Here is a 14,437-nt window from a genome sequence, read left to right as displayed (position 1 = left end):
TACAAGAACCTCAAGGATGCAACAGATGGTTGTTGAGCACAAGTTCAACCACAGAGGAATCCCTCCCACTTAGTGACCATAAGTGGGGACTATGATCCAAGACTTGGCCACCAAGATTTCTTGCATTCAGTTCAGTAATTGACCAGATATGTGATTGATTGAATGAGACAAAGGAGAATTTTAAAAGTTGTATCCTATTCTGATTTTACATCTGAAGTATAGGATATGTCAACATTTAAACAATGTTATTTTTGTACTCTGCGTTTATCCTTCCATTTTGTATATTTGCAAGCAATACAATGGAAACATAAATACTCCTATCAGTTGGCAGTTTTATGTATTTTTAAGTATATTTTATACTATTTTTTAAAATTGTTCTTAGAGTTCAGATGATGGATCTAATGTATTGTTGCAAAACTCATAAAATTTGAGGGTTACAAAAATGGTCTCCTGTAAATAGGTTAGATTTCAGTTTCTTGCCTCCCTGGTTTAGAAGGCAAGCAACTTGTGATTCTGACTGACCAGGGTTTAGATGGGAAACCGGTTTCCAGACAATGTGTACAGTAGTTCCAGAAGCTGTTTGGTCTGGACAGAGTCATCCAAAAGCAGAAAGGAATAAAAGGTTGCATTGATTCTTGTATTTCATATACATTCCCAATATAATATTTGGGGCACAGGGTGAGTGCAGTATTCTCGGAAGCGTATCCTAAAGAAATAGGGGAGGAGAGCAGAATAGGTGAAGTACATGACAAAGATTTCATTGTTTTAAATATGGCAACTTTGGAGCAATGAATTTTGATTCAACAAGTACATTCCAAAATGTGCTTTTGTATTGCACCTACTGTGTGCAAACAATCCCCTTTTGGAGCCAGTGCAAGGAGCAACAGAAATATAAAAGAAGACTCTCTGGTCAAAATGCTCAATATTGTGAGGGAATGACAAAAGTTTCCATGAGTAGGCCAACTGCTAGGACCTAAATATATAAAGATATTGGAAAAGTGTTTGCTTTTTCATGATTTTACATTATTGGGGACTTATTTGTTTAATTAGATTTATATCCAATCTTTTCTCCAAAAGCTTTAGGTTGCATGCATAGCATTCCCTTCTGTTATTGCCCCCCCCTACAACAATCCTGAAAGTAGTATCCTGTTTTAGAGTGTTAATAATTGGGACAAATGTCAGCTCAGAAAAGACTTGAACTCCAAATCTCCTGATTCTTAACTCAGTGCTTTAAGTATCCCATAGTGGACCTCACATTTCATCCAAGTTCTATTGATGAGCAAAGTTCATTAATCTGGGAATAGAATATTTTGTACAAATTTGGAACGTACATTACATTTTCTATGTCATCCTGGTGGTGGTTGGCATATTTGGGAAATAAATCCACCCCATCCTCTTCGTGTTGGAGGCACTATTTAAGACGTTTCCGGGTTGAAAGGATCAGCTGGTGACATTACCATTGCTTGGAGGAGCACAAGGGCTCCTTTCATGTCCCCATCAAGGAGCTGGAGCGAATGACGGGAGCTCACCCGCCACGCAGCAGCACTCAGGGTCTCGAATGCTGCCTTGCTAATCTCCAGCCATGTGAGCCACCACACTCTAATTAATCCATCAAAGCAGAAGTAATTTGAAGTGTTCTTTTGTGATCTGGCCTGGAAACAGGCTTCTATTGTTCAGCACATCCTGTCCAGAAAATCTTGAACCACTTCTGGTTCAGAGGTTTTCTTTCTAGAAATTGTCAAACTGTCCCTGGAATGGCATGGTCAGAAATGGAATTTGACATGGTTGGGGAGAGGGCAATGGGAACATTCCAGAGTTCTTTAGAATGTTACGTTCCCAAAGTGAGAAATCTTGCACTTTTTATTTATTTGTTTTTTTATCCCACCTTTTTTATTGCTTATAAATAAGATAGTGAATATACCTAATACTACTTCCTCTTCCTATTTTCCTCACAGCAACAACCCAGTGGTGGGATTCAGCCAGTTTGCACCACTTCGGCAGAACTGGTAGCTAATTTTTTGTTGCTCAGGCCCAGAATGGACTTCCGGAAGCGGCATCCACACAGAGAACCGGTTGTTTGAATCCCACCACTGCAACAACTCTTTGAGATTGTGAGAGAGTGATTGTCCCAAAGTCATCCAGCTGTTTTTTCAGATCCAAAGTGGGACTAGAACTCACAGCTTAAAGTTCTTAGGCCAGCACCTTAACCACTAGCCCAAACTGGCTCATCTCAACCCTGTTATCTAGGTAGCCTCCATCACTGCATTTTTCTATTTCTTCCCCCAACTTATTTTCAAAACAAGAATGGCCCAAAGCAAAATACAGAAGGCTCAGAGTTGTATTGCCTACACAAAGATATTACTACCCCTTAATAATAAGGGATTTCTATCAAGGTTTTGTAAAATTAAATAATACATTCTACCACTTTTTCTTTCATTCCTAGAATGAACGAAGTAGACGCTACTTACCAGAACAACATCCCTTTGCTACTCTTGGCAACTATCTTAGCACATTTAATGTCATCTGCAATATTGTCATCAAGGAATTCTGTGGAGGAAGAGAAGGAAAGCTTTAATGAAATCAAAGTTCCTCCCATGATAAAATTGGGATTTTAAGTATGGAACCATCCACTGGAATGCCAATAGTTCTTCTATGCTGACTTTGTGCTTTCCAGTGATAGTGGAATCTCCCAGGCTTAGATTTAGAATTTCATGGCAGTTTCCAATATACTCATTCAAGGAGGTCTCAGTTGTGATCTGCTTCTCTGTGTCAATGAGAGCCAGTCTGCCATTTTAATCACTATCCCACACAGGCTCTCCTATTTTTATTTATTAGGGATGTCCAAAATGCATCAACCTGGGAATGGGATCTTTAGGAGAACACTTTAGATTGCTTTAAAATAAAATACAAAATGCAAATAGTAGGACCCCTTGGGGAAGGAAAAGGGAAAAACAAGTGAGGGAGAGAAGGTGAAAAGAAAAGAAAAGAAAGAGCATTGACTTCCAATTTCCTTTGTGGCAGTAGAACAAACCTTTAATATCGAACCTCCACTTTTTACTTTTCCAAAGTAGTAGAAATAGCCATTTCTATAACAAATCAATCTAAATCAGTAAATCCTAAGATCAAAGTTTCATTTTTTTCTACCCCAAGGACAAAATCCAGGAGCAGTTTTCATGTGAAAACAAAGGTACGTATGTTCTTTTCTTTAGTCAAAACAGTCAATTTAGCCATCTCTGCCAACTCCATCAGCTTCTGTAGCCATTCATCCATAGTGGGAATCAAATCGAAATGTCCTTCCATTTTGTGCAGACAATAGTTTTGCTGCCGTTGTCATATATAAGACCAAAGTTCCATTTTTTTCTAAGTCTTTTTCCATTATGCCCAGAAGAAAAAAATTCTGGTTTCATCTTTATCTTTAATTTAAGAATTTTCTGTATTAAGATGTGAATCCTACTCCAATATTTCTTTGCTTTATCGCATGTCCACCATAAGTGATAAAAGGTCCCTTCTTTATATTTACATTTCCAACATTCATTTGAAATACCTTTATATATTCTAGATAACTCATCTGGTGTTAAATACCAGCAGTACATCATCTTATAAATTTTTTTAAAGTTATAATTCAATATAAATTTTAAGCTTTTTGTCCACATATTCTCCCATTGTTTCAGGGAGACGTGGCGCAGCAGTTAGAGTGCAGTACTGCAGGCCACTTTAGCTGACTGTGTTCAGCAGGTCAGCGGTTCAAATCTCACCGGCTCAAGGTTGACTCAGCCTTCCATCCTTCCGAGGTAGGTAAAATGAGGACCCAGATTGTTGGGGGCAATGTAAATATATATATACATTGCTTACTGGTGTACACCGCTTAGAGAGTGCTTGCACTTAAAGCGGTATATAAGTCTCATAAATAAAATAAATAAATAAATATCCAAAATTCCTTGCCCACTGAATCATACAATGTTTTACATGTTCATTTTCCAAATTCAATTTCAATAACATTTTATAAATCTTAACAATAATATGTTCATCACTATCACATCAACCTGGGAATGGGAACTTTGGGAGAACACCTTAGATTGTTGTGTATAGCTTAATAAGAAAAAAAAGGTTTGAAGGGTGTAGGGCTTTGTTTTCAGGATAATTTTTACTTCAATTCATTTTGTAAAGAAATTGCTAGGGTACAAAGAAGTCACTCACCCTCACAATCTATTCGGCAAATGTTCTGGCTGTTATGTCTCCCGTCTGTGCACCATATTAGGCCACTCAGGTGAAATAAACCATAGTATGGTTGTCCTTCGGTATACACATAATGTTCAGTGTTGAACCCGCTGCTAAATAGGATCAAACATAACCCTGGGAGGAAATCATAGCAATTAAACACGGATAATTGATTAACTGTCAAAGGAAAACTTTGAGGTAGGAGTGTTTGTGACAATCGAAACCCACCCCTTTTTGATGTCTCATGTGCATGACACATTTGTGTGTGTGTGTGTATCTGATTGCATAGTTATGGATGGCCCTCTCCCTCCGCCCCAAAGATGAGTTTGCTTAACTTGCATACTCATAGTACTTACCTTTCAACCTTAATATGAATGATCTTTTTAAAAGCTAGACATTAAAGAAAAAAGAAATTTCCTCCAGAATCAAATTGAAAGGAAATAGATGACCATCATACAGGACCTAAGTTAAAGCTCCCGACCAGGAAAGAAGTGATGCACTCAAAGCAGAAAACTTACAGTGACCTAGGCCAACATGATTGTAATTATCCATTCCATTTTTTTTCAATTCTTTATACATTTCACACTTGGAGAATATTTTGGCTTTACTTGCTTGAGCGAACAGGCAAAGGAAGGCAAACCACAGACCTTCCATCGCTGCAGAGGTCTGCAAAATGATCTGACATGCAAAGTTTTTATAGTCTTGCTTTGTTTGTTTTAATTGGGGGCTGCCTCTTCTCTTTACCAATGTTATTTTTATGAAGGTCAGATAAAAGTTTAGATCATGATGTTCCTGCAGTCACAGGTTGGCATTCCTAAAGATCTTGGATAGCTGCATGCCTCAAATAAAAATAGTAATGTTAATACCACTTCAACACAGAGGAAGAATATAAATATTTGGCTTAAGTAATAATTATCCAAATAGAGAAATTAAAATCAGACCTCATAGCTAAACCTCTGCAGAGGCCTTCATGAAGGCATGGGTGTGCTTGATGGGCCCTTGTGCTCACGTTGCTTGCTTCCACATTTGATGCATTTATTGAGGGAAAATGATTTACACAATCCAAGCATTTCCATGCAGGAATTGTAATGGGAGGAAAAGTTTCTGAAAGCAAAGAATGGCCTACCGCAGTGATAGCGAACCTTTTAGAGATCCAGTGCCCAAACTGCAACTCAAAACCCACTTATTTATCACCGGGTGCTGGGTGGGCATGGCCACGGTGGTCATGACAGACTGGGTGGGTGGGGTCAGGGTGGCGGGGGCCAGTCCCTCGCCATCTCTGGGGTATGGCACATGTACCCACAGAGAGGGTTCTGAGTGCCGCCTCTGGCATGCGTGCCATAGGTTCGCCACCACTGGCCTACCGTAATACATAAAGCAAAAAAGCTAATAATGACCAACTCTGACCACTTTGGGGTCATACTTAAGGAAATAGAATAGCCATGATTGGCCAGCATATTCAGACTGCCTAAAAATGGAGCTGTCAGTCAAAAGCATATGGCATAGTCGTGGGGTATATCCATCCGTGAGTGAGGAAGGGATGTAATCAAATACTTCTTAAGACCAAGAGATCATAAATGAAAAAATAAAAATAAAATACAAGTATTCCTCAACTTACGATTACAGGGGCAAATCTAGAGGTCTGGGAAAATTGACAGCTGGCATTTAAATGCCTGCATCTTTTTTTTTTTTTTTTTAAAAAAACCTTTTTAAAAAGATGCATGTATATTTGCAGATGTACATTATACCATTCCAACCATAACCCTAGCTGGTTTCTTACACAGCTTCTCATGCTTTGAGATATTGAGACCTTTGTTTTTCAAGATATATTTTTGAATGTTCTCAATAAGAACAGAAGACTCCAAACCACGACAATTCAATTTCTTAAGCAAAATAACATGGGTGTGCTTGATTATTGTAGAAGATGACAAATAGACCAAAGGTCTTCTTTCAAGAATCTGCTTTCATCATATCCTACAATGTATCTGTGGGATGGAGCACGGCTTGTCATCTTTAAATAGCAACAAAATACACTGATCCTCATCGGGAAATTTGGCTCAATTAAAATGAGGCCTTTAAGCTTCATCCAAAGATGATTTTGTTCTGGACTGAACAGTGGGCAGAAGAAAAATTTAAAATGAGAGCAAGGCCAAATGTACAGGTTGCAGTCTGGTTGAAAAGGACTGAATGTAGAAGTGGTGGGCAATTTCATTTGCCAGTTTAGATGGGAACCAATCTCAATGCTTTCAGAACAAATAAGGGACTAAAAAATACAGCTATTCTTTACCTTATCTTCCTCCCCATGCTAACTTTAGGTAGAAATTAGGAACAGTAAGCTCAAAATGTGTAAATTATGTAACTTGATTTTACAATTAAACTTTGTCAGTTGGTGAAAGGGTAAGCTCCAATACTATCATCATGATTGAAAGATGCAGCTCACGGGTATACAAATGATTTGTGTATTGAAAAATATGTTTTCAGTTCGTAAGCCAAATAAAACTCCTGATAAAATATAATTTACAATCATGTGCACACTTACTCAGAAGTAATCTGATGAACTCAGATAAATTTGTTTCTGTCTTGCTACCCAGATTTGCATGGCATTCTTATGCAGAGACCATGCTAATCTTCTCCCTGTGGTTCTCATTTTGATATGCATGCTGCTGAAGTGAGCAATATATAATGAAAAAAGGGGAGCAAAATGATGACCTAAGTATTTCACCATTTTGCTATTTGCTCATGAGAATGTAAGTTTTTCACTTTGGGGGAAAACCCCCCCCTGATTTGATGAGACATATTTGCAGTATTTGCTACAGTAGCATCAAAGGGAGCTGACAAAAACCAGAACATTATGAAACTAATGTTAACTCTCTTATTCCTGTTATCCAAACGTTAACCTTGATTTTATTGGGAATAGATTCAGACTAAGAGTATCTTCTTTGAACATTTTGGATTCATACTGGGGAAAATAAGCAAAGATCATATGGAAGAAAATAAGCAAAGATCATATGGGACCGGACAGCTGATGTGGAGCTCCCAATAGCCTCCCCCTCCACGGTGCTGGAATATTGTGGAGGGCCTGGTTCCCCCCATCCCCTCTTTCCCCTTCCTTATCTCCAGGGCTTGCTTTGAATTTCTATTCAAGTCTCAATCGCTGGGTGAGCAACTTTGGGCAAGGCTGCCTGGTTGCGGTGAGGGCCAGTCAAAACCTGTAGCTGTTGCACCTGGCTCTGCTGTTTGGTGCCATGAGAGACCAACAATTTGGCAGCAGTTCAGAGGTCAGCTGGTCAGTGTGGTGGAGTTTGGTCAGGAGATGTGGCCGCTGTGCTTGGCTCAGCAGGTCCCTGCAGAATACCAGCTGCTTGGTGGCGGTGATGGTGTAGAGTGCGGTGGCACAGGCAGCTTTTGAAGCCTCCAGAGTAGCTCATGTTACACCACTGTTTCTCAAGCTGCTGGTTTGCTTCTGGTGCAATTCAAGGTGCTGTTTATCACCTTTAAAGCCTTTCATGGCATGGGTTCAGGTTACTTGAGGAATTGTCCCATCCCAATCTGATTGGCTCTCCCCACCCGTGCCAGCAGAGGAGGCATGTTGTGGGTCCCATCGGCCAGGGAATTCTGGATGCTGGGGTCCAGAAGAGCCTTCTCTGCCATCACTTGTGCCTGTTGGAACATCTTGCCCTCCAGAGTGAAGTTGGCTCCCACTTTCCAGATCTTCCACAAGAACCTGAAGATCTGGCCCTGCCAATTGACCTGAGGCTCCAAAGGGGGAGCATCACACTTGAGGTGGTTGATAGATTAACAACAGATCCCACCTTCCCCCCTGCTCAGCCTACTCCCTCTCTCCTTATCTTTTAATTATAGCTGATAATTTGCATTTTTATAGTATTTTGTTCTTATTATGCGCATGTTTTTGTATAGTTTTATTCTTTTTACCATTGTAAGCTTCCCAGAATTACCTCATGGTGAGTGGGGTGGCAAACAAATTTAACAAATAATAATAAATTTAATAAATAAATAAATAATAAAATAACTTTTCTACACTTTATTGGATTAAAAAAAATTCAAAAATGTAAAAGAAGAAGGCACAAAAGTAATTCTACAACAACCTAAAATATGCTTTCAAATACATCACTCAAACAATTGTTTGGCATATACTTATGATGAAATGAAGAATACCCGATTCAAACAAGATCTACCTGTTCCTGAAAATTATTGGGAATATGCTTAGGATCTGTTTTTATGGATAATTGATACCCATAAAGAGCTTAGGGAGAAAGATATCAAAAGCTTTCCTCTTAGAAGCCAATTGTTCCTTCAGAAACAATTATGAAATATGCTGTTAAAAAAGGAAATACAAATAAATCTCTCTCTCTCTCTCTCTCCCCTCCCTCCCCCCCCCTCTCTCTCACACACATATAAACACAAACACATACATATATTTTATCTCTATCTATTTATCATCTGTCTGTCTGTCTGTCTGTCTGTCTGTCTGTCTGTCTGTCTATCTATCTATCTATCTATCTATCTATCTATCTATCTATCTATCTATCATCTTATCTGTCTGTCTGCCTATCATCTTGAAGTTGTTCTAAAGCCTTGGGATCAGCTTGCTTTGCACTGGCCCATTATGAATTTGAGTCATCTTGTACTCGTAAGACTCTGAAATGTCTCCAAGCTAAGTATCCTTGTCTTCAGTCGAATTCTCTTTTGGGGTGTACCATGATTCTTACCAAAAAGGCATTTTATGTAATAATGGTTGATGGTCTGGTTGTTGCAGTATTTCAGATAAAGTGGCCTGAAAAAGTAATGGGGGGAAAAGTTCAATTAGCTATTACAACGTGTTTATATAAGTGAGAAGAAAATAGCTCTGAATGATTGACTTCTCATCCAAATAAAAAACATCTTTCAAACAAAAGGAGAAATAAATAGAGGAATAGTTTATTTTGCCAAAATAAAGAATAGCTTATTTTATTTTGACAGTGATACTCCTCAATAAGGATTTTATTGCAAAATTCATGGAAATTTAGAAAGGTACAGATGGTCGGTCACTGCCTTCTGTTTGTAACCCTCCCATCCTTTCTATCCAATTAGCTCCTCATTCTACATTCTCACCTCAAAATGGGAAAAGGTATGCAAATGAATTAGAAAAACTGATATTCAAATATATTCAGAATGGTAGAAATTGTTTTCAAAAATGCCACTAAATGAAAGAATTGGAGATCTTTCTTCAAACACTTGCACTGTCTATAATTGTCACTTAAAGCTCTTTTTTATAGTCTCTCCCAAGTTTGTTGAATTATTACCCTCCTCAGCTATCATGTCCATAGAAAGTCCTAAAAAGACTGCAGTTTGGAGAAGTGAAATCCAATCCGGGGCACCATTTTGGAAAAGCTGCTGCTGGAACAAAATCCATCTGACTGGTGCTTTGAGGCTGATCCAGACTTCCTATCTGCCCTAGGGCAAGGTTAGGCCAACTCCATTTAGAAGGGCAGGAATAGAAGACCAAGTCCTCAAACCTCTGAACCAACGGGAAATTTGATCTCCATTTCATTTTTCTGAGTTTGCATCAAAAGTAATTTTTACACTTTTGCTGGTGCAAAGAGGAATTATGCCTGTTGTGATTCATTCTACCCTACACAAAGGCCTCTGTTCTAATTGGCTGGCATGACCTCTGATGCTTCCTTTTTGATCTCTATACCGTTCTCTACTGGACATTTCATACTAAGTTCCTGGGCTGCCTACAGTTGCACTTTTTCTTTTCTTTTTTCTTTTTACAAGTTTGGTAATGAAAGGGTGAAATTGTCGTGAACTGCCAAGTTTCCCCTTATAGTACAGCAGAAGGGGAAACTTGGCAGTTTTTCTTTTAGTCCGCAAAAGCCCTATCTGAAAAATGAAATAAATAAATAAATTGCTGTTTGCTTTCCTTGCATTGGCAGGAAGGAAGAGAAGTAGGAAAATTCACCAGTCAGAGCCAAGTCAACTGCCATCCATATACAACCCTTAACCAACCCAATGGCCAATGTAGAGGCTTCATTTGCAGCCAGTTTCTTCAGAAGAGAGAAACTGGTGAAATCTGCAATGCAGAAAAGCCCTTGATGTAACGCAGTGTTTCCCAAACTTGACAATTTTAAGGCATGTGGACTTCAACTCCCAGAATTCCACAGCCAGCGTTGCTGGCTGTGGAATTCTGGGAGTTGAAGTCCACATGCCTTAAAATTGTCAAGTTTGGGAAACCCTGATGTAACGGATAGGGGAGAAAAGCACGACTGACACTCACCAAGCTCTCATATCCTTTGTTCTTTGAACGACTTTTTTAACACATGAAATGTCATCTTGGATGTCGTCATCTAAGAACACTGTGAAGATAATTTCAATGAAGAATGTTAAATCGAAAAGTGTGATATGCCAACTGATTCTCCAAGATATCAGAACTTCCTCTTGAAGTGGGATATATAGAGGCTGTGCTCTTTTTTAATCTTTGCTCCTTACTCGCCTCTACCTTTTCATCGACCAGCATTCCTGCCTTTTAATTAACAGTCTTGTGAGATAGGGCAGGTGTGAGAGAATAGGGTTGGGTTCATTAGCCTAAGAATGTTATCAAGTAATACATTGACCATGATAAGCTCATGGGCCAGGGGAGAGAAGATGGGTCCTACTCTGACTTAACTCCTTGGTGGCATACCACCAAAAATCAATAAAGCCAGCTATCCAGGAATGGGGGTGTAGTTATGAAAAGACACTAAGGAAATCTTAGTAGTAAATTAGCAAAACGATTTGCTAAAATGTTTTTAATCGGTAGTACTTTAGTAACTGATCTTAAAATAAATAAGCTAAGGTAGCTGGGAAGTACAATTTTTCACCAGGGAATCACCCAGCATCAGATCTCTATAGCCTATATTCAAAAGTATCTCTATGTTCAAAAGTAATCACATTTAACATATCCAACGGAGCCTTTTCTTCTGTGGTTCCATCCCTATGGAACAGTGTATCACCGGAATGGCCTATCGGAAACATGGATTTGCTGGTTGGCCTGGGGCCCTGATGGAGACACTCATTGCTGGAGGTGGATGACGGGATAAGAACAACTTGTTCCCATCCTGTCCCTCCCTTAGTTCTGTTTCAGAATAGTTTTTAATAATCTTAACCTGGGTAGTTTTAATATTTTAATTTTTTCTACTTGTTTTATGAGCTGCCCAGAGTCGTCTTGTAGGGGAGATGGGTGGCATAAAATTTTATAAACAAACAAAGAAATAAATAAAATCAGTTATAAGTTATATTAGGTATTTTTTTGTGTTTAGATTCTGTGTACTGTTGTGACTTCTTGTATGCTCAAGCATACCAGAACAGCACTTGGCTCTCAAATTTTGAGTTAAGTAATATTATTAGTGTTTGATTAGAAAGTATTTGACTAGTAAATAGTAGTCTATTTAGTATACTTGTAAACACTTTTAATCTTGTTTTGTCTTGGGCAGCTTTGTCCATGATATTTTTAATGCTGTCTTGGTACTCATCATATTGCATAGAACAACTGCAGTAGTAAATATCTGGGACATAGTAGGCAGTAGTTCCTAAAGCCTTGGATTTGAGGCATTTTTGAGCTTTGCTATACATGGTATATATTTGGTACTTATTTGGCAAATATGAGGAGAAGAATGCCTTTGGTCATTTCCCCAACACCATCTCTTCATAGATCACCTAGATCACTGAAGTGATAGAAAGCCTGTTTTCATTACTGTTATGTAGTCACAAGGATGACTCTAGAAGTTCCTATAACCATTAGTGGGGAAATGGCCTTTGAGCAGCCAGGAAGTTCAGTCACCAACATGACCACTGCCACCATCAAGGGCCTTTCCCCTTTCTTAGGTTGTCAGGAACTATACTGGTATGAAATAGAGTGTCCCGTTGTTACCTGTTTCTCTTGCCTCCATTCCTGCACCCACCTGATTTCATTACAAACGAATGGGTGAGAAAGTCTAACATATCTTAATGCTACCCTTGAATCGTATTGGATTAAGGTAATGGGGGGCACTACATTAATATCAGAACAGGTAATCTCCAACTTATGACCCGGATTTAAAGTTCCGATGGCTGCCCTCCCCAGTGGCCATGTGACCACATTTTGGGTGGGTGAAAATCAGTCACATTTACAGCATCCTGCAGTCACATGACCACAATTTATGCTGGTTTTTTTTTCCAGAAACCAGTGTTTCTTCGAGTTTCCAGCATAAAAAACCAAAACACCCACAGTGAACAATGTCTTTGCCTAATGACCATGGCAGTCACTTAATGACTCAGCATTCACTTAGCAACAACGGCATTTGCTTAATGACCACTGCATAAAAAAATGGTAAAACCAGGTGCAGTCATGTGATGGCCCACTTAATGATTGGCACAACGTATGATAGTAATTATGAGCTCAATTATGGTTGTATGTTGAGGACTATCTGTACAGTTAAGGAAAATTTAAGTCTGTCTGACTTGTGGGTTGTGGACAAGAGGAAAACAGCATCATGAGGGCATGGCAAAAAAAAAAGAAAAAAAAGAAAAAATAGAAAGAAGAAGCTTTATTCACTATAAACTTATAGAGCAAAAAATGAAATGGAAAAAAGAGGTTGTTAGGGCATGATTGTATCATAGAGGCAAGTAGGGAAAAGTCACAATGGAATGTAGCCAGATCATTTATATTTAGAATTTAGCAGAACATTTTGTTCTGCTTTCTGGCTGCCAGCAATATTAGAATTTCCTGTTGGAGCAATAAAACAAAATCAAAGGCAAAAAGAGAGAGGAAATCACTCACAATCACAGCTAATGTTGCATCTATTTTGAGTGGGATGCCTCCCATTATCACACCATTCCAGGCCGCTGAGTTGGAATATTCCATAACGGGGAACATCCCAAATACTCTCATAGTACAAAGTGTCAAGCCTGCTTGAGTAATCAGCTGCACAGAGAACTAGTGAGAGAAGAAAGAAATAGGAAAGTGCTTGTTATCTTTGGCAACTCAATTCTCAGTTCATCGGTTGGCATTTTCAAGACACTGATGTTTTAATATTTATTTTTCAAAATTAGTTTTACCCACTAGGTTCTTGTAAAATAGCAAGTTGTGCAATCAGACATTTCTAACAAACTGTAAACCTTCTCCAACGTTTTGGGTTAATCTTTTCCTTCATTGTATCTTGATGTGTTTTGCTTTTTATATTCTTCATTCTTATGTTCCATATTCACCCTTTTATTTGAGAACATTTGCCAATGACAGTCAAACTTCCTAGCTTTAAAGGAAACATTTGGAAGAAACAGAAGTTAAATGTGCTAAAGTGTACTTCAGTCAGAAAGAGAGAGAGAGAGAGAGAGAGACTGGGAAGATACAGTAGATGAAAATTAGATTTGATCAATCCTAACAATCCAAATGAGTTATGAGGACCCAAAAAAGAACTCACACTGCTCTGAATAAATGCCATTGAAAGGATCCATCCGAAAAAACTTCAGAATGTAATATAAGTCACAAACTTCAAATACTTTGGCCTTCTGTCTTGCCATGAGTAAGCAGACTAAGGTGAGAAAAATCACCTTCATTGCTGTAAGCCTTTGAAAACTACTGTGTACAGAACACTGTCTATTTATAGCTCATGGAAGTTGTGACTGTAGGCTGGCCTTGTGACTATTGGTTATTCAAACTCTCATTCAAAACATTTTGGTGCAGGGAATTTCCTTTCCTGGAAAGACCGAGTTAGGGACCGAGTGAATATGGCCTTTTCAGTTGTTGCCTGCTGTTATGTACTGAGCTTAAACTAGAGAACAGGTGCAGGGAGCTGCATTGAGACTGTTAGCAGACCACGTGGCCTGCTAAACCAGACTGGGTGTCTGCAAGTTAATTAGTATGCATTTGAGCGGGAGAATACGTTGCATTCATTGGCTGAAACCGCCTCTAGCTGGATGTATAAAAAGGGGCGGAGCCATCTTGTTTTGAGTTCTGTTTTAACCTGAATAAAGAGGTACCTGTTTGTTACTCCTGCCTCGTTCAATGCCTACCAATGCAGGAAACAGAACACCTGCGATATTCCTTCTGCCAAAATGGCCCTTTGCCAGTTAGTTGCTAGAATTGAGGGATTGTACTTTGGGCATGCTGGATGCGTCTCATGATTGCCTTGCAGGTATCTGGGATGGGGTGAGTTGCAGGGCCACTTTTTTAAAATCCAAAGTTCTTGTTTGGATATATTTC

At 38.9% G+C, this 14,437-nt stretch overlaps 2 protein-coding genes and 1 pseudogene across 2 annotated transcripts; all 3 read right to left on the bottom strand.

The window, feature by feature from the left end:
* Window positions 1–540: 540 nt before the first annotated feature.
* On the bottom strand, window positions 541–4,872 carry LOC120297579 (lysozyme C, milk isozyme-like). Its single transcript, XM_039320366.1, has 4 exons — window positions 4,737–4,872; window positions 4,198–4,353; window positions 2,469–2,547; window positions 541–706 (listed from the first exon to the last, which is right to left on the bottom strand). Exons 1-4 carry the CDS (start codon window positions 4,870–4,872, stop codon window positions 643–645), a joined length of 435 nt encoding a protein of 144 aa, XP_039176300.1. The 3' UTR covers window positions 541–642.
* Window positions 4,873–6,781: 1,909 nt separating this feature from the next.
* Window positions 6,782–6,894, bottom strand: LOC120297614 (annotated as a pseudogene).
* A 1,899-nt stretch (window positions 6,895–8,793) lies between these two features.
* LOC120297608 (lysozyme C-like) lies at window positions 8,794–13,779 on the bottom strand. The gene is made up of 4 exons (XM_039320440.1): window positions 13,656–13,779; window positions 13,016–13,171; window positions 10,496–10,574; window positions 8,794–9,013 (listed from the first exon to the last, which is right to left on the bottom strand). Exons 1-4 carry the CDS (start codon window positions 13,753–13,755, stop codon window positions 8,857–8,859), a joined length of 492 nt encoding a protein of 163 aa, XP_039176374.1. The 5' UTR covers window positions 13,756–13,779; the 3' UTR covers window positions 8,794–8,856.
* Window positions 13,780–14,437: the final 658 nt, after the last annotated feature.

Source organism: Crotalus tigris, unplaced genomic scaffold (genome assembly GCF_016545835.1).
Source record: "Crotalus tigris isolate CLP2741 ecotype Arizona unplaced genomic scaffold, ASM1654583v1 scf7180000023637.1517150, whole genome shotgun sequence".
In the NCBI taxonomy this organism is placed as follows: Eukaryota; Metazoa; Chordata; class Lepidosauria; order Squamata; family Viperidae; genus Crotalus; species Crotalus tigris.
The sequence above is the reverse complement of the archived record's forward strand: the minus strand, read 5'-3'. Positions and strand labels throughout refer to the sequence as shown.